The sequence below is a fragment of the Panthera tigris genome, chromosome C1 (assembly GCF_018350195.1).
Source record: "Panthera tigris isolate Pti1 chromosome C1, P.tigris_Pti1_mat1.1, whole genome shotgun sequence".
In the NCBI taxonomy this organism is placed as follows: Eukaryota; Metazoa; Chordata; class Mammalia; order Carnivora; family Felidae; genus Panthera; species Panthera tigris.
In genome coordinates, this window is record NC_056667.1 from 182,332,112 (window position 1) to 182,359,634 (window position 27,523).

General features: G+C 38.1%; 1 protein-coding gene across 2 annotated transcripts in view; it reads left to right on the forward strand.

The window, feature by feature from the left end:
* Positions 1–1,409: 1,409 nt before the first annotated feature.
* PLCL1 (phospholipase C like 1 (inactive)) overlaps positions 1,410–27,523 on the forward strand; it is a 343,861-nt gene continuing 317,747 nt past the window's right edge. For both annotated transcript variants that reach the window (XR_006220873.1, XM_007094729.2), the window contains exon 1: positions 1,410–1,981. Coding sequence is in view for 1 of the 2 variants with exons in the window: in XM_007094729.2 (XP_007094791.2) it covers positions 1,739–1,981 (243 nt within the window). In the remaining variant the exon portion in view is untranslated. The remainder of the gene's footprint in view (positions 1,982–27,523) is intronic.

Here is a 27,523-nt window from a genome sequence, read left to right on the forward strand (position 1 = left end):
AGCCAGATAAAGTAGCTGAGATTACAGGAGGAGTTAAGTGGCAGATTCTAATTTCAGCTCCTGCACTAAGTAGTAGACAAGAAACTAAAGCTTCCTGGGCCTTCGTCTCATCTGTAAAACGAAAAGTCTGCCCTAGATGATCCCTTAATCTCCTTGCATCTCTAAAATTCTGAAATTGTAATAAATTCTCGGTCTAAAAGCCTGAAGAATTTCTCATGTCCTTGGCCAGACAAAGGAACAAGTATCTCAAATTATCAAATTATTAATAATTAAAATATAATTTAATGTTATACATGAGGTTTAACACGGAAAAGCCTTTAAATCAACTTGTCATCTTCCGTCCTTTTGGGGAAGCTCAGAGCCATCTTTTACATCTACCTGAGCATTCTGTGGTAAATTTCAGTGACAATGCATCATCCATAGGTGTCTCTCTTCTTGGTTGCTAACTTGCTGGGAAGGAGCAAAATATGTTTATATAGGATTATCTAGAGAGAGGAGGTTGAACCATAATCAAATAGGGATGTTTCAGGACAGAGACGAAATCCCCCATCTCATCTTGTACTTGGCCAACTTCCATCATATCCTATCTGTGGCTTTGCTAGGGGTCGCTCTCCAAAGGGATTTAGTTGGTTCAGTTTCCTATTACCCTCACCTCTTCTATTCCCATTACCCTCACCTCTTTTTATCTGATTCCCTTTCCTTGTTGTGTTTTTTCACATTGTAGAGTGAACTGAAGATCATTTTATGGAACCTGAAGCAAATTATCCAACTCCAAAGTCTCAGTTTATGTCTGCATGGATTTGACTTCAAAGGGTTGGTGTAAACCCCTGATGGTGCGAAGCTGCGCTCTGTCACCTCAAACACTTTGACATTAGGGCTCAACACCTCCTTTTCTCCAAATTGCTTTGTTTTGCCAAAGGTTTCCTTCCCCCGCCCCCTCCCCCAGCCCCGGATTTTGTTGCATCTGCAGGCTCATTTCGAACATCTAAACTTCCTAAAATGTACACGGAGCGCCTGAGGGTGCGCACACGCGCGCGCGCTCACACCTTCGCTCGAGTACACGAGCTCTGCTGGGCCGGCTCCCAGTTATAGAACACATTCTTCCATTCTTCGCGCTCGGGCACACCCCTTCGCAGTGGGGATTGGTCGGGCCGACCCCTCCTCGGCGACGCTAGGCTCCTCAGAGGCCCAGGCGCCTGCCAATCCCCACGGGCTGTCAAAACAAGTCTTCCCTCCCTGTCACAACAGAGCGGAGTGGAGGCCGCCGCCGCCGCCGCCGCCGCACTTCCTGGGGCCGCTGCGCCGCGGTCCGCGGGCAGGTGGCGGGTGCGCCGGGCCGCGGTCGTCTGGCTCCGGCCCCCTCAGGCCGCGCGCGTCCCGGCCTCGGAGGCCGCCGGGCCAGCCGCCGGGGGGCCTTTTGTCTGGCGCAGAGCAGGCGTTCGCATCACATTTCGGACACCTCCCTCTCCTTTTCGCCTCTCCTTCTCCCTCCCGCTCGCATCTCCTTCCCCATTCCCGCCGCCCTACCCCAGCGGACTGCCGGCTTCCTGGACCAAAGCCCGCGGACGTCTCTACCCAAGCGATGTCTCCTCTCCAGAAAGTTGCCGCCGCCGCCGCCCCCGGGCGGTGAAACAAAGTGTGGCGGGGCCGCCTCCGGGTGCAGGAGCGCACTCGTGTCCAGAGGCTGGACTCCGCTGCCGGGCGTGCCGTCTCCCCCCGAGAGCCCGATTCGCCGGCCATGGCCGAGGGCGCGGCGAGCAGGGAGGGTCCCGCGCAGCCGGACGCGGCCGGGTGCGAAGACGACCCCCGAGTGGGCCCGGACGCCCCCTCCGGGGACGGAGCGGCTGTGGCCCCTGGGGGCCGGTGGAGGGATCGTCGCAGCGGGGTCGCGCTGACGGGCTCTGCAGGGGCCCCGGCTGACAGCGAGGCTGGCCTCCTGGAGGCGGCGCGGGCGACCCCCCGGCGCAGCAGCATCATCAAGGTGAGCGAGGCCGCGCCACCCGGGGAGCGTGGGTGTGGGTGGCGTGTGGGTCGGGGATCCAGGCAGGATGTACGTACGGTGTGTCCGGAGGCATCGCAGGCTCGGCATTGTTTTCTACCACCTCCCTCATTACCAAACCTTCCTTCCTCGTCCGGAGGTTCCCAGACTCAGCTCTTGGCCGTGAGAAGCAGAAGTGACTTTTTTTTCCCCCCCTGACAGCAGAGGAAAAGTTCCACTCTGCGTCTTTGCGTTTTGATGGATGCTTTCCCTCATTTTCTCTGAAAGCTTCACTAAACCGTTGATGGAAGGAGGAAGGGAGGATTCAATATAAATGCAAACCACAGGATGGTTGTGCACTGCTCTCCAGAGAAAGGTTAGCTTAATCCCCCCTCCACCCCCCCCCCCAGTAAAGGAAATGCACAGTTAACCCTCAAGTGAAAGAAAAAACAAAAACAAAAACAAAAAACAAACAGCTTCCTCCCCACCCCAAGAACAACCCTCCAGATTCCAATGATCCTGAAATCCCAAGAAGCGTGAACTTTCCCGGTAGACAGGCAGAGTTTTCAGTGGACCCTGTGACCAAGTGGAGAGCGATGGTGGAGCCCAGAGTTTCTGCACTGCAGAAAGCGCGAGCACAAAGCAGTCAATAAATACCCCGAGCATCATCCCAGGTCTTTGTGGTTACCACCGCAGGAAGGGAAAATGCTTCCTGACCTCTCGACCACCAGACAATATTTCTCTTCATCTATTTGGCAAGAAATTTGTAAGCCTTTTCCCTGCTTTATCTCTTTCTGTCTTCCTTCCGCTCGGGGCTTGCCTCCTGTTAGAGATTTCATCTTTTGGGTGCATGACATGTGGTTACGTATCCTGGAAGTCAGAACTCTCCCTTAGGCTTTGGAAAAGGGCCTCAGCATAAACGAACGTGAGTAATCATGTGCATGTGAGATCAAAATTGACTTTGGTAGAGTAGTCAGTATGAAACTGTGTGTGTGTGTATTGCCAAAGATGAGACTGAAAGATGGACTTGAAACTACTGACTATTCAATTTACTTGGTGTGCTAATACATTCAAGACCATTGTTCAGGGTTGAGCTGTGTAACCAGCTCCTAATGCCCAAGCCCCAGCTCCCCTTGCCAGTGTGGGGAGACTGTGCCCACAGTACATCCACCTAGCTCCTAGTATTGTCTGGGCTATTCCCCAACACTGACACATGGAAGTTTAAAACGAACAGGAAGATTTCTATATAAAAAGAAGAGTGGGTGGTAGTTGCAAATGACTTGTAGTAGTTTCTGTTATTCTGTGCCTTTTAGATGATTTGAAAAGGAGTGTTCCATTCCGGGTGTGAATTTGGATAAAAAGGGAGTGATCACTTTTTTTTTCTTTTAACCCACAGGTCAGAAAACATATTATTCTGAAACTTAAAAAACAGCACAATTAGGAAACAATTACATTTTGGATTCTAAGATATTGATACTACATGTGTTCCCTGTGTGTGAAAACAAACACCACAAGATAGTTTAAAATATACCATCACAAAAAGTGGGCTCTATAGTGTTGTAAAAAATAAAAGTAACAGAGTGTAAGGAATATATAAATGCTTGCAACTAATTTGCAGTTTCTAAATTGTATTATGTTCTGGTTTATATTCTCAGAAGGACCCTTGCTGAGTAATTGTGCCTTTTTGGTTTTGAGATTTATTTTTGTGGCAAAAGAGGGAGGCAACAGAATATCAACTTGATCTTTCCCCTATTTAATAGTAAAATAAGCATTTAATAAATGGTTTTTATAATTAAAGGTACTAGAAAATGAAGTAAATTGGTATTATTTTAAAGTAGGTTTTATTGAAAAAATAATATAAGCAGATGAGAAAAAAAATCAAATGTTGCAAAGGAGCATGAAGGGAAGACTCCCAGCCACTCCACACTCCCACTTACATAGTCCGCCCCCATAGCTGTTAACACTTTCTTAAGTATCCTTCCAGAAATATTCCATGCCTATGTAAGCATATGTATCTGTATATATCTGTGGTGAACTATTGACGTTCTTGATTTATATAATAAAATTTAACTGAAGTTTATAGGCCTCATATTTTCAAATTTGTTTCAAGTGCTTTTGATTCCTAGTGGGTTGTCCAAAATCATTCTGATGTGTCAGTTAATTTTCAAGAATAACCTGGTGGATCATTGGTGAGCATGGGTCCTTAGGGTCTGCTCCCAGAGGCCTTCATTCTCTTCCAATGGGGAAAGAAGCAGGTGGTGGGGTTCTGTTCCACACCATCTCTGAGATCAAGGAAGGACCTTTCTGTTGGCATCTGTTGAATCTGCTGCCCCATGGTTTGTTCACTTTAGCAAAGTAAAAAGGAGAGTCTCTAAAAACGGTCTAGATCATATAATAAATATGTAGCACATATCCTATATTGAGAGAAAAACACATTCTTCAGAGTTTGGCCAAGCATTCTTTTTATTTAGCATTAAAACATACATAAAAAATAAAGGCTGTAGTACATTTTATGTTAATCAAACTATTAAATGCGGTTCCAAATAGCCTTAGTATTGTGATAATTGATATTCATGATCATAACTCTGAGCCACTGGAAGGTTGTAAATCATCAAATGTTAAATTATTTTCAGCTCAACTTAGAATATTCTCTATTAACTTGAATATTAGACAAATCAGAATAGTGCATTCCTCTATCATACCAGGAAACAGACTGTCTTGTATATTAATAAAAGAAATGTCTTGTATATTAATAAAAGAAATGTTTTCAGTAAATTTGCCCTCTCTAATTTGTGAAAACATGATTTTAGTTGAGAAAACAGTTTCCTTCTGAGCGGATGAAAACAATAACAACAATTGTCTTTACACATCTTTGTAGCGTCTACTATAGCTGTTTTTCTACTATAGTTGTGTTTTCTCCCTTATATGCCAAGTCCTAAGTTTTAAAAAATTTAATGGGGGGCTTAAACTTGGTTTTCTTTAATCCATCCATTTTTTGCCCGTGTTTTTCTGTATTATTATTTTCGACAGCATTGACATTGATAAATGCTTCACGTTTTTGGTAAGTGCATTGTTGAATACCAGTATCGCAATAGACTCCATCTTAACTGCTTCTTGATGACTTGGGGTTGAAAACGACAAGTTATTTACATGCAAGTTTGATTATATAAAACAATTATGTACTATTCTGCATATGAATATATTTCTATTTAAGATATGAGACCATTTTTCTATCTAATTTTTGATATCAAACTTATAAGTTTAAAATATTTAATACTGTCGATTATAGTTTATAGCTCTTTAACTCTGCAATGATTTGGAAATAGAAAGCAGCATATCTCATTCCTTATAGTAATGATGGGAACTGAAATACATACATGTTTTCTAAATAGCTGTTTTTTCTTCCATTGTATGTAACATATTGAAGGGTTCTATGTTTTCTTTTCAATTCTACTAAAATATAAATTCTCTAGAAGAAATCATCATTTGGATGTCATGGACATAGGTGTGTTGGATGAAGATAGGAGATGGGAATGACGTGCTGATACCTGAATTGAAATCGTGAAAGTAATTGCTTTGGTGTTTTTTGTGTCTCATTATTTTATGTCATGGCCAGTCTTATTCTGTCATGTTCATTTTGGGGCTAGTGTGGTGGGTTTCTGAGCTGTAGCCTCAAAGATGTGCCTTGGGTACCTGTTGACACATATCAAAATTATGGCTCTCTTCCGTGGGGCAAAAGGAGTTTTATTTTATTATGAAGTATTGCCTACTGTGAGTCAGGTACTGTAAACTAGGAGCTTTCATACATTATGTCACTTGATCCTCACAGCAAACCCTCTAAAGTAGAGAAGAAGGGTGCCTGGGTGGCTCAGTAGGTTAAGCATCTGACTTTGGCTCAGGTCATAATCTCGTGGTTCATGAGTTCGAGCCCCACGTTGGGCTCTGTGTTGACAGCTCAGAGCCTGGAGCCTTCTTTAGGGTCTGGTCTTCCTCTCTCTCTGCCCTCCACCACTTGTGCACAGTCTCTATGTCTTTCTCAGAAATAATAAATGAAAGTAGAGAACAGAGGCACAGAAAACTACTGATTCATGATGTGGAGTTAGGATTCATACCCATGTCTGGTTAACTCCAGGGCTCGTGCTCTTATGCTGACTCTCAGAGGCAGGAAGGCCACAGTCTGAATACTTTCTAGGTTCGAAACGACATGAACCTGTTAAAAGAGTGGCAGAAGAGTCTGAATCTTGGGCCCTATGGCTTGCAGGGGAAATTTCCCTTTCTCTGCTCCCCCCACTTCCCAACCCAGAACACCTAGAGATGGATGGCTCTAGAAAGGGATTGCAGACCTTCCTGTCTTTAGTCATTTTGTGAGGCCTGTGCTGTATTTTAAAAGGCATAGCAACTTGGCAGATGTCCTCCATGTTGCCAGTACACATCTGTTGTTTTACACCAGGCTGCTTCTCCCGTGCCCTACATGTAGGTGAGGTTGTGAGGGCTTGTATTCTCTTTTAGACTGATACAGAAAGGAAACAAGTACCTTGGGCATAGGAAGATGCATTATTCTAGGAGAGTGATGAAGTAGGGGCTCTGAAGCTAGAGCTCTGAAAGCATTTTGTATTACAGTTATGAAGGGTAACTAAATATGATTGAAAAATAACAATTTTAGGCACACTATAAGCTAAACAGGCTTCTGTAGATGAGCTTGGGAATGAATCAGCATTTGTAGACTTATTTCTTTCTTTGCCCATAGAAGTATGTGTTAAAAGTTTCAAATAACTAACTTATGAGTACATTTTGGAAAAACAACCTGATTGTAGAGTGGAGCTGGTCAGCCTTTACTATAGGGGTGCCGTGCGCATGCCCTGGTGGCTTTAGTCGGAGGTACCCCTCCTAAGGTATGATTCAGCTATATTAATAGTGTTGAACCTCTTAGGTTGATCTGGTTTATTATCCCAGCAACTTCAGTCACAGTGTTTACTTCCTCTGAAATTGCCATAGAAACATGGACACATTTCACCTTAGAAGTGGTTGCCTGTCACTGTGGTCCCTTTCTGATGTGATTGCTTATAATGCCTCTTAAGAATATTAGGAATAAAATTTGGATAAAGAGCTTTGTCCTGTTTTGAGGAAAGGTTTTAGAAGTGCCTATGAATTAGTGTTTGCTATTGCTGTGTGAATTCACACTATTTGTTTTCCTTCTTGGAAAATATTTTAAGGTTCAAAAAGTCTAAGTTAACTATGTAGTCATTGAGAGGTTAAATATACATTGCAATTTAGACTAAATAGTTTTTTTCTCAGCCTTTTCCTTTTTATAGGAGAGAAAACAAATAATTAAATTTTGTACTGTAAAATGTCAGTTGAACATATATTGCCAAATAACACCTGAGGCACAGCAGGGCGCCTTGAAGAGACATTAGGAGACAGCCAACTTTACCTTCAGTGCGATTGAACAAAGATCCATTATTGCTTCTAGGTAATGCCAGAGCAACTGGTCAGGCTGCCCTGCTCCTCCATCACTTTTGTTCAGCTTGAATAATAATGAAATAGAATCCCATTTTGAGGAGTGATGTCCAACCTGAGACGTATAAGATTGTACATTTAAAACAGCTGCCCAACTGGGGCTCCCGAGTGACTTAGTCAGTTGAGCGGTGGACTTTTGATTTTGGCTTGGGTTATGATCTCACTGGTTGGTGAGTTCAAGCCCCACGTCAGGCTCTGCGCTGACAGCATGGGGGGCCTGCTTGGGATTATCTGCCTCCCTCTCTCTCTTCCCCTCCCTTGCTCTCTCTCTCTCAAAATTAAATAAATAAACATTAAAAAAGAATAAAACAATTGTCAAACTTAAAATGACTTAACAACAGTACGAGGGAGGAGCAATTTTTTGTCTCCCATCTTAGCACCAGTAAATGAACCATTGGTTATTAGATGGGAAGAAAGAAAAATTTGATTGAACTTTCTATCTAAATCTAAGGTAATAAATTAGTAAATCTTATTATAGTAAAACCTGTCAGTTCTATGAAATCTTATATTTTGATAAGTGTTTTAATAATGTCAAGAGGATTTATTTGTAGTTTCATTGAATTTTATTTATCTCTGTATCCCGGTTCCTATAAAAGGGTACATAGACAAAATTTATTGTGATTATTGAGTATGCTAAAGGTGATAATAAAAATTAGCACCAAATGGTCAACTTCTATAACAACAGTTTTTTGTTTTAAGTTGTCACCAATGTACAATGCATTTGAGCTAACACTTGATGGCAATAAAATCATAGTATGTGAAAATATTGGAGTAGTTCCTTGGATTTAAAATTAAATTGGATTTGTCCTTTTGTTTGTAGCATCTTATATGGATGTGTTTAAGAGAGATATAATCTAGTTCATTTTCTATTGTACCATTTTAACTCACCTCACTAATACTAGCATTACTTTGAGAAAAGTGGGTTTGAACATGGTGTGCAGAAAGGAATCATTACTTATGTTATCATTAACACTGTAGGAAGAAGAAAGGCAGGTTAAATTTGAAAGTAGAACAATCCATCCAAAATGAAACAAAACAACATGAAAACTAAACTATTTTAGAAAGTGTGCTTAGTTTCCAAAGATGTCTTAATTTCTATAAGTGTATGAAAGTGTGTAGTGATTATAGGCAAGGATATTGTGCTTTTCCTTAACAATACAATGTTGTATTCAAAAGATTAAAACACCTTTGAAAGATAATTTCTGCTTTGCTAATTGTTTCATGCTGACCTTTCAATTCTTTCAAGAGCTTTTTAAAAGATGCTAAGTCTGTACTAGACTAAGCACAGGAAGTATGTACAAATTGGCAAACTTGTATTATTGTGTGGTACAATGTGAAGGTTAGAAATGATCATGAGGTTGTATTCAGAATACCTTCTGAAGTATTGCGGGAGATAAATGCACAAGGAAGGCAAAAAGAGGCAAAAGAAACACTACCATTATCTAGGACTGAGATTTCAAAGCAGAACTCTAGAAGGTTGGAACTGATCATGTTGTAAGGGCTTTTCCCTAAGACACAAGTGATTTCAGACCAAAGCAGGCCAAATAGCCTGTGTGCTCAAAGCCCACACCCCCCACCCTAGATCTGACAGCCAATGATGAGAATGGGAGGCTCAGGAGCACAACTCCCAGGGCCAAAGAGTAAGGTGGCAGCAGAAGCAGAATGTGCTAAGGCTTCCTTGACCCAGGTTGGGTTAGGGTCTGGCTTGGAAAAGGGCACCTGTGTTGGAAGAGCAAGTGCAAATGGCAGTGTTCTGTTCTCCTTCAGGTCAACACTTGTTGGGTTCAGGACAGAGAGAGACAGGACACCATGCTATGTGCACGCTGATTTTTTTCTCCTTTGAAAAATTTCACTTCCATAAAACATAGCTCGTTATTGTCCTTGGACTTGCAGTTTCTTAATTATTGCAACTAATTTTTGGAGGAGGAGGTAGGGGTTGGGGCAGAGGCAGGGGTGGGGGTGGGGGGTAAGGGACAGAGTTTGTGCTCCCCCTAGAGGCTGACATATAAGATACAAAGACATCTTCAGCATTTGATGAACTATTTTGAAATATTTTAGAGTCTATGCTATAATTAAATATTATACATTTAGAAATGTTATTAGTAATTAAATAGATTTGTTTTTACATTTAATCTAATAGATAAAACATCTTGAATAGATGTGACATCTTGAAGAGATTTTCCTACTGAGACATTTTCTTTACAATAATAACAAAAGCTTACATACTGTATTATAGTCCAGCATTGTTCCAAGCACTTCATGTGTGTTAATTCAGTCAACCCTTAACAATAACCATTAAGTAAGTATTTATTATTATTATTTCCATTTTTATAGATGGAGAGGTAAGTGACTTGCCCAAGGTCACATAGCTAGTAAATGGCAGAGCCAGGAAATGGACTCAAATAGTCTAGCTCTACAGGTTGCTTTAATCGTTATGTTATACATCCTCTTAAATCCTACTGATTTAAACCTTAGCCACTGGATGAAATGGCAGACATTTTATGCTTACCTTAGAAACTAAGTTAAGCTGATAATTCTATAAAAAGTGATTCTGAAAACAATTTTGGGAAGTTGTTAAAGATTGAATACATTTTCAAAAATACATTTTTGAAGTTTCATAACTTTTTATGTAAAATACCTATAACTTTATGTTAGTATTGCATTCCACTTTACCTTTAGAGGAGTGGGCTCCTATTAGCATATTTTTACTCTTTGAACAGAATTAGCATATTTTACTGTGAGACAAGAGTTTATGATCCAACTTTGGTATAAATTATACAGACTAAGGATGGACTGTTACTTAATCACTTGCAACTTGATATGATTTATTTTATAGTTTGATAGTTTGTCTTCCAGCATCAATAAATCAATAAGGAGTATTTGACTTTCTAACCCAAGGAAGTTGAAATTTTGTTAAGTGGTAGTGGCTATGATGTTGTATGATTGAGATTTCCTTCCAATTACATTTGAGGTAGTGTTGTTCCTCACCCATAGGAGGGACCTGGCAAATATTTGTGGAATTTCATTAAACTTAAAGTCTGTCTAGTCATTTCATTTTTTTTTTTTTTGAGGGGGGATAGAAATTCCGGAGTTAACATGTGGGAAATTCAAATACATAATTATTTCAAGAAATTACTGTGCTTATGGCTGCTTTATTGTGTTAAAGGTAATGAGTCTATTCCACTGTTCAGAGATATAGTACGGTGGCCAGATGATACCCAGAGGTTTGTCCTCATCATTTGGAGACTGGCTAGGTATTAAAGGCACAGTCAGCTCTTTTATTGAAACACTCATATGTTAGTTTTTATTATCTATCTGTGGTTATGTTAAATCATTGAAAAGACATTGGACCTTGGCTTTTTCTTCCTCTTTCACTCTCTTTTCCTGTTGCAGCATTTGCACTATGAGATATTTGGTCCCATTCTCTTAAAGTGGATTTTTTTTTTGAAGGAAAAAAGAAAGCTTTCCCCAAACATCTGAAACTTAAAATAATTATTTTTCCTAATACTTCCTCATGTTCAGATAGTGTGGGATCAAGCTAGTTTTGTGATAAATGCAGTGGTGTGTACATTGTGTGTATATGTGCACACACACTTGTGCTAGACACACTGGAAGTCAGAAACCTCAATAGCAGGTGACCTTTTGGTCCTATAGCTGTCTGTGTTCTAGACATCTGGAGTGATGGTCTTTATACAAAGACATGTTTGTCACAGAAGTAGCTGCATGGACTGTGAGAAGTCATACTCAGAAGTGTTAGCAGTTAAGTTTGACCAGACATTGAGATTTCTGGGGTTTGAGAGAGAAGAGAAAGAGAAGGATCAAGGGTGTTAGAGGGGAATGGAGTCAGATGGGACCATATTTATAAATGGACAGGGTAAATAGCTTAGCAAGTGTCTTTTTACCTGGAGCATTCTGCCAGAACTTGTATATTTGGAAATTCAGATTTTTTTGATTTTGAAGGCTTTTAAAATTTTTCTGGGGAGCTTTTAACTAACACCTCACACCTTAAACACCTACCAGTAATTTCTGGGCACAAAGCCCTTTGAGCTGAGAGATTCCTGGGAAGGATCTAGGAAGGATTGGTCTGGGTTGTTGGGCAGAACGTTTGGCATTAAAGATGAGTTTTGTCTACTTTTCTAGCCCTAGCCCCAGTAAAGTCCAAGAAAATTCTTCATTGTTGCATCCTCAGCATGACAGTTTCACCAATACAGAGAAATGGTTCTGACAAACAAGTTAATGTAGAAATTAGTGTAACAAGATGGAAGCAGCTGGGAGCACTGGAATTAACCATCACAGCTTAAAATAAAATTCCAACAAAGGTCTAGCTTCAGGAGACCGTGAACTGCTGTGTTCAGGCACCAGGCTTGGTCTTATAGTGTGGTTTTCACTACTGCCCTTGCTCACCCCTCTTCCCCAGGCTAAATAAGAAGAGGCCTGAGAGGGAGGAGGTAGCCTTGGAGGGATGTTATGGTTCCTGAAAAGCCTGCTCCTTCCACTTTCCTCATTGTTGGGAGGAAGAGCTCATGACCTTTTTCTGAGGCTGAGAAAGAAAGGACTCAAGAGAATGTGTAATGGTGGTGGCATCTAACAGTCCCCCTCTCTACCAAGTCTCCCTATAGGTTGGGACTGATGCTCATCTCCCCTCTGGAAGGTACTGAGTTATACCATCAGATCCCCTAATGCTGTCCCAGGTGTGGAGAAAGGGGACACGATGGAAAATGGCCAGGCCTCTTGCTGGTGCCCTACCCAAAGAAGCCATCTGGGGTAGAGGGACTCCTAACAAAATGCTGGGGCAGGGACTGGGTGAGGTGAGAGGTAGAGGTCAGTGTCCAAGTCAGACCTCTGATGATGAATATGGAGGAAAGGAGACTGTGGAGAAGCAGCAACTCCAGAGAGTCTGCATTTGTATGCCTCCCCACAGAGAGAGCCAAGGGTCAGTTTAGTGTTAACCTGAGGAGCAGAGAAAGCCAACCCAGTAGGGCCTGCAACATCCCTCTGGGACTATCTATGGGGAGACCTTGGCCTCTCCTATCCTTCCTCCAGCCAAGCTCTAGTAGGGAAGTGTCAAGAGGAAGAGAAAGGGAGAAGTGGGTAGAGTAGACCCACCCCCCACCCAGCTCCAACCACTATAGCCACCATTCTAGCTTGCCATGTGGGCAATGAGGCAGAGAAGAGGATTTTGAATTGAATGTGAGGTTGAAGTTTTAAAATGAACAGGACTGAGTTTTTAAGAACTTGAAAGAACCCTTCTAATAACTGGGAGAGATTGAAACATTATGGAATCTGAGTGAGCTATTAGTAATAACCAGAGTACCTAGGGACAAAGGGGGATCCAAGATGGTATAGTTGGGAGGAAGCGGTTGAGGGGAAAATGAAACTCACATGTTCACATTCTACCAATTTGACACTGTTTAATTGTCAATTAAATTATTATAGGATTGGCGAGCTTAGAGATCATTCTCTAACTTTGCCCTTTCATTTACTAAGTATGGCTGTCCACCATCTCTTCCATTTATCCAGGGCACCATTATAGAGAACTGTTTGTGATACCATGGATAGAGAATGGGGGATTTTTTAAAGATTTCATCGTGTAGAACAATTACAGGTAGTAATATAGTCAAAATCCTATGTTATCTTTAATTCTTTTTTTTTTAATGTTTATTTATTTTTGAGACAGAGAGAGACAGAGCATGAGCAGGGAAGAGGCAGAGAGAGAGGGAGACACAGAATGTGAAGCAGGCTCCAGGCTCTGAGCTGTCAGCACAGAGCCTGATGCAGGGCTTGAACTCATGAACTGTGAGATCATGACCTGAGCCGAAGTCAGACGCTTAACCGACTGAGCCACCCAGGCGCCCCTCTTTAATTCTTATGATAGCTTGGCAAGCTCTCATTATCATTTCAACCTTAGAGATGAGGAAGTTGAGGCTCTGAGAGGTGTGGAAACTTGCTTTTAGGTCTCACAGCTATTAAAGTGGAGGGAGGGGAGAATTTTTCTTCCCTATTTTCTTTTATCCTCCAAACCTGCAACTCCAATACTCCAAATTCCCACAGCCAGTGATATAAGAACATACTGATCTGATTGGAATGGGGCCAGGCAGAAAACAAAGTTAAAGGTAGTTCAACCTCACATCGTTCTGCAATAAAAGCAACCACCATTTATTGAGCTAGGTGCACACACATTCTTTCACTTAAGTTGGAGTCAGAGGGATCTAAGAAACAGCAATAGATCAAAGGTGATTGTTTTGGCACACCTCCTAGATTGGGGGTTTGGGTTTCTTACTCTTTAAAACCTACATTTTAGAAGTCCTAAGTATATTGGTGCTGAAACAAATTACCACAAGCTTAGTGGCTTCAAGCAACTCAGATTTATTATCTTATGGTTCTAGAGGTCTGAAGTCTGAAATTTGCCTCCCTTGGCTAAAATCAAGGTATTATCAGGGCTGTGTTCCTTTTTGGAAGTTCTGGGGAAAAATCTGTTTTCTTGCTCCCTTTAGCATCTAGAATCTGCCCCCCTTTTTTTTATTTTTGGATCATAGATCCTTCCATTTTCAAAACCAACGGTGGCCTGTGGAGTCTTTGATTTTCTACCTTGTCCCCTTCTAACTCTTATGTCTCCTTCTTTTACATTAGAGGATCCTTGGTATTACATTAGGCTAACCCAGACAATCCAGGATAATCTTCCTATTTTGACGTTGGTTGATGAGCAACCTTAATTCCATGTGTAGGCTTAATTCCCCATTGCCATGGATATATATTCACCTGGAATATATTCACAGGTTCTGGGGAATAGGACATAAACATATTTGGGAGTGAAGATTCTATCCCATCCTAGTTTCAGAACAAGGTAATGACTATAGTGATGATTTTATCCAACTCCAGATTAATTTTATTAGATTCTTTAAGCAAAAAGATAATTTGTTAATAAATATGCATAGTTCGTTGGGTTTTAAAGAAAAACAATTTATGGATTTTAAGAACGTTTCTTTTCTAAGTGCATCTGCAGTTTTACATGGTCTACTTTTTTATGCTTAATTTAAAATAGAGCTTTCATAGCAAATTGAACTGAAAGAATCCTTAGAGTTTACTTCATAATAGTTGAATTTACCTCTTTGCAGATTTGGCTATTTACCTCTTTGAGACTTAGGTTACAGACTTCCTCAAATTATAAAGCAAATTGGTGGAGAACTGCTTCCTATGATCTTACAAGATTTAAAAAGAAGAGGATTCAGGTTTCTGGATTTATTCTTAATGTATCCTTCACAACAATTGAAGGATGATTTTCAGGTTGTCACAACATTCTTGTGTGTTTGATTTGATTCTGAGTAGAATATACCTGAGACTCCCTAGGAAAATAGATTCCACTTATCTCTATATTTGGGCAGCTATTTACCTCTACCCTCATTGTTAAAAGTATAAAATTTATCAAATCATAATTGGGACAAAAGAGATGATGTTGTAGACAGAGGAAGATCTTCTGTGGTGAAGATGTGGGTAGTTTTGTTAGAGAATGAGACTTTGTTTTAATTTTTTCCTAAAGAGGTGTTTTGATGAGTCCTGGTGGCTAGTTTGTAAAATCAACTATTTATTTTACCTTTTTCAACTTTAGTGAATAAGATTCACTAGAAGAATCATATTGTAGACACTGTTTGTAACACGTATACAAAATACATACTGACCTGGGCCTTGGGTCATTCCTTACTGTGCATGTATTGTCAGTGTTAAGTCCAGCCGTGTGGCAATGTAAGGTGTGAAAATAAGAATAAAGTCCATAGTCTCCTGAGTGCTGCATATATTAAAGTGTAATTTCCATGCAAACTAACACCATAGAGAACCAATTGCTGTCTGGTTTCATAGATAATAAGACTGGCTTATGGAATGCTTTCTATTGTATAAAGCCTCTTAAAAGCCAGAAGAGAAAGACAGTACTCTTCAGTGACTTTGGGATCAACTGAGGACATAAAATCTTTATGTAGTGGGTTTAGTGGCATTAAACAAGATAAAAAAAAGCTGAAATTATAATTTTAAAAATTCCTGGATGTGGATATTAAATATTTATTTATGTAAAATGAAAACACTGCACAGGATATTTTTGTTGTTCTGAACTCCTTCAAGAAAAGTCTGGAGGAAACCAAAATGTGACTTAGATCCTTTAACAACTATGACTAATACCTTACTATCTTTTAAAAATTTGTTTTTTGTTACAAAGTACAAAACTTTGCTCTGAGGTTTCTTATGGACATAAAAGCTTAACTTTGTGTTTATCTGATTATGCCTTAAATCTTTCTGAACTCTTATTCATGGTTTCGATTTTGATTTTCGGTTTTTACAGTTGAAAATTATTTGAATATTTTATTTTAAAGTATTTGCTCTTTCTTTTTTTTTAATGTTTATTTTTGAGAGAGAGAGAGAGAGAGAGAGAGAGAGAGAGAGAGAGAGAATGAGAGAGAGAGAGAGAACAGGGAAAGGGCAGAGAGGGAAAGAGAGAGAGCATCTTAAGTAGGCTCTGCACTGTCAGCACAGAGCCTGACAAGGGGCTGGGGCCCACGAACCGCAAGATCATGACCTGAGTCTAGATCAAGAGTCAGATGCTTAACTGACTGAGACACCCAGACGCCTCTGGTTTGAACATTTTAAAGATCAACTAGATGACTAAGGTAGATTATTTGTCTTATTCCTATAAGGATCTTGGTGCTATGACCCTCAAGGGATTGTCTTTGTAGTTTTTTTCAAGTGTTTTTCTTCTTCTATCATTTGGGTCTTTTCCTTCCTAAACTATTCTGTCTCCAGCTTTCAGAGTGTACCATTGGTGGTGGTACCCAGCCCTTGAAAGTATTGCTTGCTTTAGATGGTTGGTTTGTTCTATACTAGAATTTAAAATTTCACTCTAAGCTTTATTAAAGGTAGAATTTTGCTGAGAATATTTGTACACAAATATCTGAGCCTTTGAAATTAGGGAGTTTACTTTCCATATTTATAAATACTTTTTCATTGCTAGGAAGCTAAATTGCTCAAACAAAGAGATGCAAACATATAGTGGCTTTAAGAAGGTGGAAGCTTTTTTTTCTCTAATAAGGAACATCCCACCAGTAGGCAGGTTAGGTAACTGGCTTTGCTCCATAAAGTAATTCAGAGATCCAGGTTTTTTTGTCTTCTTTTGGAGCCATCCTCTAGCATGTTTGTTTTCTTGTACCTTTGATTAGATTGACCCACCACCACCCCACCCTCCTAGCCTATAGGAAGGAGGAAAACACAAGCGGAGGGCAAGTAGCTTGTTTAAAGGAAGTGACCTGTAAGTTGCACATATCACTTCTACTCATATCCCATTGATCCATTATTATTATTATTACTATTATTTAAATACCGGTTAGTTAACATATAATGTTGTAATGGTTTCAGGAGTTTCAGAGAATTTAGTGATTCATCACTTACATATAACACCTAGTGCTTATCCCAAAAATGCCCTCCTTAATGCCCATCACCCATTTAGTCCATCCCCCCACCCACCTCCCCTCCAGCCACCCTCAGTTTGTTCTCTGTATTTAAGAATCTCTTATGGTTTGCCTCTCTCACTGTTTTTATCTTATTTTTCCTTCTCTTCCCCTATGTTCATCTGTTTTGTTTATTTAATTCCACATATGAGTGAAATCATAAGATATTTATCTTTCTCTGACTTCTTTCACTTAGCATAATATGCTCTAGTTCCATCTATGTTGTTGCAAATGACAAGATTTCATTCTTTTTGGTTGCTGACTAATATTCCATTATATATATATAAAACATAATTTTCCATTATATATATAAAATATATAAATAAAATATTCCAATATATACATATAAAATATATATTACATACAATATTATAATATATAATATAATCTATAATATATAATTATATATATAATTATATATAAAATATATAATTTTATACATATAATATATAATTTTATATATATAATGGAATATTAGTCAGCAACCAAAAAGAAAAAAATATATATATATTTGGGATATAAGGGAGTTCAACATTACTCTAATATGTTTTTGGATTCACATTGTTTGATTTGGTTAGGGCAACTAATGAGAACACATGAGCTATGTGTTCATTAGTTGTATGAAATAATCTAACTTCAAAATTATGTCTCACAGAGTCAACTTTTTATCTTGACTTGCAAATGCATATGATATGTGAATCATAGAGAAACGCCAAACAAGAACAATATAGTATATCTTGAAAAACTACTGTGTGCCACACACTGTGGGAAAGAATCTAATGGAGTATCTTCAGTGAGCCTTTGGAGGTCATCATGTACAGTTAATCACACTAGAGCTAGAGCCCCTGTACATGCATAGATCTTGGCCTCTAGTCAGCAGGGAGCTCCCTCTCCGCAAGGGAGCCAATCGCATTTTCAGGCTGCTTTTGTTGTTTGAAAATATTCGTATGTTGAGCCCAAATAAATTTCTTCTCTGATGCATTTCTTAGTTTATCTCAGGAACTAGAAAGAGTAAGTTTAATTACTCATGTGACAACTTTTGACATATTTGAAAGGACTTAGGTGGCTGTTTCCTCCCACACTCCCACCATAATGATAATTCCTGACACTTATTGAGTGCTTACAGTCTTACTGTTCCAAGCATTTTCCATGTATTAACTCACATAAGTCTCACTAGAGTTATGAATTAGGGACTGTCTATCCCATTTCATTGATGAGGAAATTGAGGCACAGGAAGGTTAAATCACCCAGATTCACCCAGCAAGTAAGTGGCATATTCTTCTTTACAAGTATTTTGTTTAAAGCATTGTTCTTAGACCACAACACTGGTTGCTGTGCTAGTTTCACTGTGGTTAACTATATTAGACTTTCACATCCCTTTTTCTGGATGCTATATTTCTATGAATGTAACCACGAGGGGAATTTTCCTTCTGAGGAAAAAAAACAAAAACCATATATTTCCGTGATAGCAGGTCAGCAAGTTGTCTTTGTTTTTGTTTGTTTTTTTGTTTTTAATTTTTTTAATCCTTCAACATTTTAAAAAGTTTATTTATTTATTTTGAAAGAAAGAAAGAGAGAGAGAAAGAGAGAGTGAAGGAGGGGCAGAGAGACACACAGAGAGAGAATTCCAAGCAGGCTGTGTTCGGTCAGCGTGGAGCCCGATGTGGGACTCAAACTCACAAATTGCGAGACCATGACCTGAGCCGAAACCAAGAGCTGGACGCTCAACTGACTGAGCTACCCAGGCACCCCTCAAGTTGTCTTTGTATTCTAGAGGCTATGTTCCTGATTTTGAAAGGATCTGGTGGGTTGACTGAACACAAGCTTGTTGGCAGCTGCATTAAATTTAATATGCTATGTATTGCCTTTGTACTTTTTTTTTTTAATGGGGAAGTAACTGGTAAAAAAAAAGTTAAGAAACATTTCCTTAATAGCCATGTGAAACAATGGAGATGAATTATGGATTAAGTGAATGGCTGGAAGCTTCTACAATTAGGTGCTAGGTTCAGGAGGTAATGTAACAGTGCCATTCAAGGGTATGTCCTAGAATTAGACAATCAGGATTGGAGTCCTGATTCTGTGTTTTTTTAGCTATGTGGTGTCAGGCAGGTTACCTAATCACTTTAGCCCTCAGCTTCACCATTGTAGCAGATCCTACCTCATAGGGTGTTTGGGAGGATTAAGTGAGAGAATTCATAAATTGCTTAGCAAAGTAGTTGGCACATGGTAGATAGTCAATAAATGTTAGTTATTATTATTTAGAAATGGAAAAGAAAATCTGAGACTAGTGTTGAAGTAGGAATTGTTAGGACTTTTCAGAGATATAAAGGAATCAATAAGTAAAAATAATTCCAAAGATTTTGATCATGGAGGTCTTTGAATAGAGTGGTATTTTTGACTTAGGGGCAAAACTTTTCTTCTAGCTACTGTGTATAATCTAATTGGGGTTGGGATGGTCTTCAATGTCTCTGCTCATGTGTTTGGAGTTGTAGATATTTTTCTGACTTTTTGCAGCAGAGGATTAAGTTTGTGTGAATGACTAAAACTTCCTCAAATTCTAGAGGAAAAGAATGAGCTACATTTGAGTTTAGTGTAGCTCCATTTAGTTCAGCAAATGATTTTTTAAGTACCTATTGCATTCGATACACTGCTGTGTGCTCAGTTTTGATCATTCTCTTGTCTAAAATCTCATTTTAATGAACAGTAAGTATATAATGGGGCTCCTTTTTTTTTTGCTTCAAGTTGATTTAAATTTGATTTATTTTTTATTTTTATTAAATTTGTTTTTAACGTTTATTCATTTTTGAGAGACAGAGCCCAAGCAGGGTGAGGAGCAGAGAGAGAGGGAGACACAGAATCTGAAGTAGGCTCCAGCTCTGAGCTGTCAGCATAGAGCCCGATGTTGGGCTCCAACTCATGCACTGTGAGATCATGACCTGAGCCAAAGTTGGATGCTTAACTGACTGAGCCACCCAGGCACACCGAGTTGATTTAAATTTTAGAAGAAGTCCCTTATAACCCCATCTTGGCACTAACTCAGCCCAAGGAATACCTGAAATTTGGTAAAGGTAGGTATTAGAAATAGCTTCCTCATGAATTTAGCTGAACCGGTTTCACCTTACAATTCAACTAAATCTGCTTTTTATTGAACAAAAGACCTCTGCTAATTACTTCAGAGTCCTTTTTTTTCTCCTGGAATGAGGCTCATCTTGGGAAAGTTTGTGAATATATACAAAATGTGAATGAAAACTTGAAAGTATTAAAAAAGTCATGTCTGACTCAGACTCTGGTTTTCTCTTCTGTTTTCTGTGTTAGACTGTGAATTCCTTAAAAGCAAGAACTCTTTCAAACTGTTTGGTTTGTGGTCCTTGGAAGGCACCACAAAAGGAGAGAGAGTATAATGCTTTGTAAAGATGGGGACTTTAAATAAATAATGACCAGTCTTTAAATAAATCCTTAAAATTAAGGAGAGAAATGAACCATAACATTGGCAGCTATTACTCAATTTATTGTGAGTAATAGTATGGTTAAGGGGCAATGCTGTTTGTTTTTTTTCTGCAGGCTTTTCAAGCAAGGCTGCTGAGAACCCAAGGAGCTTCCTCCTTGTCTTCTGTCTTAGGTGTGGCCACTTGCCAGGTTTCTTACGGGTGAGGTGCAAGTCAGTAGTTAGAAGATATGTAACATTTTCTGCCTTCTTGTATTTATTAGATTTAAACCACAGCTTCCTTTATTATTATTATTATTATTATTATTACTTGGTATGTTTTTGTTTTATTGACATATAATTGACATATGATATATTAGTTTCACATGTACAACACAATGATTTAATATTTGTATATTGTAAAATGATCACCACAATAAGTTTAGCTAACATCCATCACCACACATAGTTAACAATTTTTTTTTTCTTGTGATGAGAACTTTTACGATGTACTCTCTTAGCAAGTTTCAAATATATAATACAGATTATTAACTATAGTCACCATGCTGGACAGTACATTACTAGGACTTACTTTATAACTGGAAGTTTGTACCTGTTGACCACCTTTACCCGTTTCATGCCCCCCACCCCCACTACCCTACCTCTGGCAACTACCAATCTGTTTTCTGTATTTAAGAGTTTGACCTTTTTTAAGAATGCACATATAAGTGAGATATTTGTCTTTCTCTATCTGACTCATTTCATTTCCCATAATGCCCTTGGGGTCTCCATCCATGTTGTCTAAAATGGCATAGCTTCCTTCTTTTTTATGGCAGAATAGTATTCCATTGTGTGTGTGTGTGTGTGTGTGTGTGTGTGTGTGTGTGTGTCACATTTTTTTTATCCATTCATTCATTAATGGATGCTTAGGTTGTTTCCATGTCTTAGCTAATGTAAATAATGCTTCAATGAACATAGGGTGCATGTGTCTTTTTGAGTTAGTATTTCATTTCTTTTAGATAAATACCCAGATTTGCTGGTATCCACATCTTCCATTATTAAGACATCCTGAATATTTGCAATTTTGGCTAGAATTCTTGTGCCAACCAATGGATTTAATCTGAAAAGTTGTAATAAGAACTAAAGATAATGTATCGCTGCTGAATGACCTTGGGCCCAATTCTAGCACACCTACCAGTAAACTTACTTGAGGGGCCAGTGTTCCTGAAAGTTTAAAGGCTGTAAGCTCTTTTAGTAGAACATACAGGCAGTATTATTTAAGCTGATCAGCTATTACTTTGATTTTGGCAAAAAGAAATAAATTAGAACCTATCCTATAAACGACTGGGAAATAACAGCATCCTTTGTTTATTCTTAGTAGTTTCATCTCACTAATTCTGACAAGAGAGACCACATTTTAGATTTTTCTCATGTCCTCTATAGCTCCTACTAAGTGTTAGGCACAGTCTTGATTTCTCTTCCCAGACTGAATCAAGATCACTTATTCTTTTCTCTTTTTATCCTCAAAGAAGTCTTCACCTGAGTTAATGTAGTCTACTATTGCTAGGTTCACTTTACTTAATAGGTACTTAAATCTTTGGGAGTCAGCTTGGAAAGAGAAGGGGACACAGACTTGAGAATTTGATCTGGGATCTTGGAATCTCAGCTTTGCTACTTAAAGATTGTGTGATCATGAGCAAGTTTTAAAACTTTTTCTAAGCTTCAGTTTCTTCCTTGGTAAAATGGAAATTATGATGCCTGTCCTTCAAGTTTGCTATAAGGCCTGGAGGTAAGGAATAAAACATGTCTATGTAGATATATTTAAGATATATTTTAGGCTGTGCTTAAAAAAGAAAGGACTTGACAAGACATTTAACTAGCAGCTCCTCTAATAAAAATACTTACCATTGGATAATAACGAGAAGTCTAGAATTCTATAAAAATTTTTATAGCACAGTTTATATGCTTTCCCAGCAGCTTGGTCAGTATTTCTTTCTGAATGGCTTTTCACCCATCCTCACAACAGCAGTGTGCCAGTGTCAAAAGAAACAATCCTATGGGCTGCCACCATCTCTTAATCAAGCCATGTATGACATTCATTCAGTCAGATTATCCTTCTGTTATAAGATGCTTTGCCCACAGTCATTTAAGTTAAGATGTGTGAACGTGGGCCATGCATGTGTGGCATCTGAGTCCTGCTACCTATACCTCATTTTGTGAATTATAACTAAAATAAAAATAAAATTAATTTTTTCAGCAATTATATGTAATGGAATTTCTTAGTTGTGACAAATTTTGTCTCTTTCATTCAAATATTGAAAATTAATTTGATATATAATACCTTATATGTCAGGGTGGGGAGGAATGTGGCCCTAGTGTCTCATTATTCAATGTTTTATATTATTGTATCTTTAAACATATACTTAATATCACGGCCGGGGTGCCAAGGCCACTGAAATTTGACTCTACTAACCGGCTTTTTTGGCAATGCTCATCAATTTTTTTTATGCTATAATACATTTGGCAGAGTTATTTTTAATGATTGATTCATTCAACTGTTCATTGATGCTTCTGCTATTTGTAACAAGAATATGCTTTGAAATAGAAATTTGAAGATGATGGAGACATACTTTTACCCAATTTATTAAAACTATAATCTCATATAGAAAATATGTATAGATCCGAGCTCTAAGATAGGGGCTTAAAAATGCTCAATAAATGAATAAATGAATCTAGGCCTGTATATATGTTTGCTGGATATTTCCACATTCCTAGATTTGCCCTTTTCTGTGTTGCGCATCTCCCCAGTTGCCCTTGTAGCAATCTGGACATCATCTTTGTCTCCTTCTCCCCTTCCCTTTAATACCCAGTTTGTTCTCACATTCTATTGGTTTTACCTCCTGAACCTGCTATCTACTCTAAGTTTTAGCTACCTCCATGCTTGGCTTCTATCACCATAGTGTCTTCTTAGCTAGGTTTTTGTCCCAACCACCTTGTTTTTCCTAATCCATTCACCATAATAGTAGCTAGAGTCTCATTTCTAAAAGGCAAATCTAATTGTATCATATTCCTGCTTAAAACTTTTTGATGACTTCCCACTGCCGTAGGAATAAAATACAAATCTCTTTACATGGTTCAGGAGGCCAGGTATATTGTGGATCTTGTTAATCTTTCCAGCTCAATCTCCTACCATATCCTACCTCTCACATTCTCTTCTATGAGATGACACTATGTTAGATAGCATAGTGCCCTGCCCATAGCTGCTCAGTATACATTAGCTATTCTAGTTATTCTTAATGTGTCTTCTCTGAAAGGGGAACAACTGGAAAAATGTTTTTAGGAGCGTTAAAGGGAAGGGAGAAAAGCTCAGAGTTGACAAGAGGATATAATAAAATAATCTAGGTGCTGGCTACTAATTGGGATGGATACGATGATAGAGATTAAGAAATTGTTTAATCCATTAAACTTTTGAAAATTATTTTTTAGGGGTTATTTTGAAAAATAATTTAGTGTAGCATATAAAAAGGACTCTGCTGGATTTTAAATTTATTGTTTCCTGAGATTATGATCTAGTTTAGCAAAGTTGCCAGGTATTCACTCTTCAAGACTTACATTGTTTTCCAGTGTCCCCAAATGGTTATGGCACTGTTGTTAAGTGTTTAGTTGGCTACAGAATTTCCTTAAATTGTGATTTTTAGTCAATGGAATATGATGACTCACAAAGAATGTAACTGTTTTCTGTCTTAGTTTACTGATATTTATCTTTGTGTGGTCAAAAGTCTATGTTTCTGTTACTCTCACAGATTACCAAATGTGTTGGTGTATAAGGGAGGAAATGAAATGTAATTTAGCTAACATTTTGTGTCTAGCATGACAAACGTTATTAATAACTTGAGGTTGAATCATTTAAGGTCATGATTTAGAGACAAAGACAAGTTTTTCACCACTGTTTTTCTGTAGTATTATTATACTTTGGGTTGAAAGATCCATTTTCATTAGTTTAAATAGATCTTTTGAAAATATCAATATTTTGGTGATTTAATGGCACCTTTTGCAAGAGATTGGTTGGTTTATCTGATGACTATTGTCAAATATCTTTGGAATAATATAAATGCTACATAAAGGATTTTCTTATACTATTGACATGTTTTGATGATGAAAATTACCTTTGATGATCAAAATTACTGTCAGAAAACTGATAGTAAAACAAAACAAAACAAAACAAAACATTTTATTTTGTACCTTTGAATTTTTAAATTGGATTCAAAGTTTTATTTTTTTTCTAACTGCATGTATATGTTTGATTAGGTAAAATTGTTTATCTAGCATGGGATTTAAAAATTCTTAACACTAGATTATTATCACTTGAGTACGGATTTTTGTAAAACATTTAGTAATGGTGATTTGGAAGGTTAGAATAAGTCTTTTAAAACTTGTCATCACTTTGCAATGTCAGGGGAGCCTTTGTAAAAGTATCCACATCGTGATGTGAAATGCACTTGTATGGGCAGAACATTGATTGCTGTGATTAATTTTATAATTATGTACATAATCCATAATTGAATGTTGCAATCATTGCTATTTGAGTAAAAACTGTTATGCCCTCTTAAGAAACATATCAAGAGTAGATGGAAACAGTCTTTAACTGTCCTGAAACAATACTATAAATGGTTACCACTTTCTTTCAAAAGTTAGTAATCCTATTGAATTCATTTCAGTTCTCTACATAGCCTGCCAGCTGATTGTATAATTACATGCCATATAGCACAAAGCATGATTTATGATACTATTGTTATAGTGTGCTTACTAAATAGAAGAATGAAAAATTGAAAGTAGAGGATAAGTAGAAGTACTCTAGTAGGGTTGTCAAACTATAGGACACCCAGTTAAATCTGTGTTTCAGATAAACAACATGTAAGTTTTCAGTATAAGTGTTCTATTCAAAATTATTCCTTATTTATCCGAAATTCAAATTCAACTGGGTATCCTATATTTTTATTTGTTAAAACTGGCAATTCTAGTTGTAGGTGATTGGGTAAAATATGTAATAGTAAAGAAAAGATTTTTCTAATGGAACAGAATTTTTCCTTAAAATTCCTCAAAAATCAAATAAAAAATATTTCGGTCATCCAACTGGCAAGTCAATTTGGAGCTTGCATTTGAACCCAGGGACTTATCCTCAAGAACCATGCTCTGTCACTGTCTTTCATATACTAGTGTTGTTATTAGTGAAATTAAAAGTAATTCTGATGTCCCACTTTATTTCATTCTGTATTATATCGAAGTTTTGCATCATTAAGGTCATTAAATATGTATTTATTTTATATTAAGAAATTAATTTAGTTAATAAATTGAATTATTTTCTTTTCTAAAGTTAAGTATTTTTGACTTGAGAATTTTCAAGAAAAATGTAGATTGTTGCTGTTCTCTTTTAAGTGGTGTTCATTAGTTTAACCAAATGTTTTTGTTTGCTGTATGATTAATGGTGCTTTGCTTTTAATTTTCTTGTTAAGACCAGATTACAGTGTTTTCACCAAGCAACTGGGAAGCAGCCATGATTTGATGCTGCACACTGTTCTGCTTGTTTCTTTAGCTTGGCTAGCCTGTCTCTTCTGCTGTAGCCATCAATCATCCAGTGCTCTTTCCATGCTTTAGGACACATTTTCTACCCCCCATGAGTGACAGTGGTTGCCTTTTATGACTTAGCCCTCATTAATAATTAGGCATGTACCACATATGAGATCTTGCAATAATTCATGATCTGCATTCATTCATTTATAAATATAAATGCATAAAATCTAACAGTCATAAAAGACTTAGAGCTTGAACTTCTTAAATACAAAGATGAAAACATTGCAAGCTATACTCATTAAAAATAAGCTCTGAATGAAATGATTTAGGCTTGATTTTTATTTTTTAACATCTTTTTTTTTAAGCTGTAATGGAAACTTTCTTCATAAGAATAATCAATAGTAATGCCAATTTAGAATATTGAAGCATAGAGAAGGAGATAATTTGATTAAATAATAGAAAAACAGACTAGGAACTATTTAGAAAGATGATAAAGGGCTTAATAACTAATTAATATGAACACAGGGATATTGGATTACAGCAGTAAATGGACTAATGTTTTTCTGAGTTTTTTTTTTCCTAGTTTATATTTTATATTTTAAAAACAAACCTTGTGAGGGGCGCCTGGATGGCTCGGTTGGTTAAGTGTCCAACTTTGGCCCAGGTCATGATCTCACCTCTTGTGAGTTTGAGCCCCACAAGACTGTGCTGACAAGCTCAGAGCCTGGAGCCTGCTAAGGATTCTGTCTCCCTCGCTCTCTGCCCCTCCCCCATTCACACTCTGTCTCTCTCTTTCACTCTCAAAAATAAATAAACATTAAAAAAAAACACAAAAAACAACAAAAAACCCACAAAACTTGTGAAATAACCTAATGAGATTCTAATAGTAGTGTAAAAATATCAATTGCAGTGATAACAATTTTGCATTTAAAAATGTTTATCATTATTTCAACCTGCACTTCAAATTATTTTTATATATCCCATGATGACAATTATATAACTGAAACATCCTGATTTTTTTTTTTTTTAGGTTTTATTTATTTCTGAGAGACAAGGAGAGACAGAGCACAAGTGAAGGAGGGGCAGAGAGAGAGGGAGACACAGAATCTGAAGCAGGCTCCGGGCTCTGAGCTGTCAGCATGGAGCCCCACGCAGGGCTCGAACTCATGAGCTTCCAGATCATGGCCTAAGCCAAAGTGGGCAGCTTAACCGACTGAGCCACCCAGGTGTCCTATGAAATGTCCATGATTTTAAAGTCTTCTGAACTCTGTATTAAAAGTATAGATTTGTAGGAAATCAACAAAATGGGTATGATGTTGAATGCTGTATTTTTTATGGTGGTAAAATATACATAACAAATTCACCACTTTAACCATTTTGAAATACACAGTTCGGTGACATTAAGTACATTTACATTATTGTGCAACCATCACCACTGTCTATCTTCTGAACTTTTGCATCATCCCAAATGGAAACTCTTCACCCATTTAGCGGTAACTCCTCATTCCCTCCTGCTCCCAGCCCCTGGCCACCATCCTTGCACTT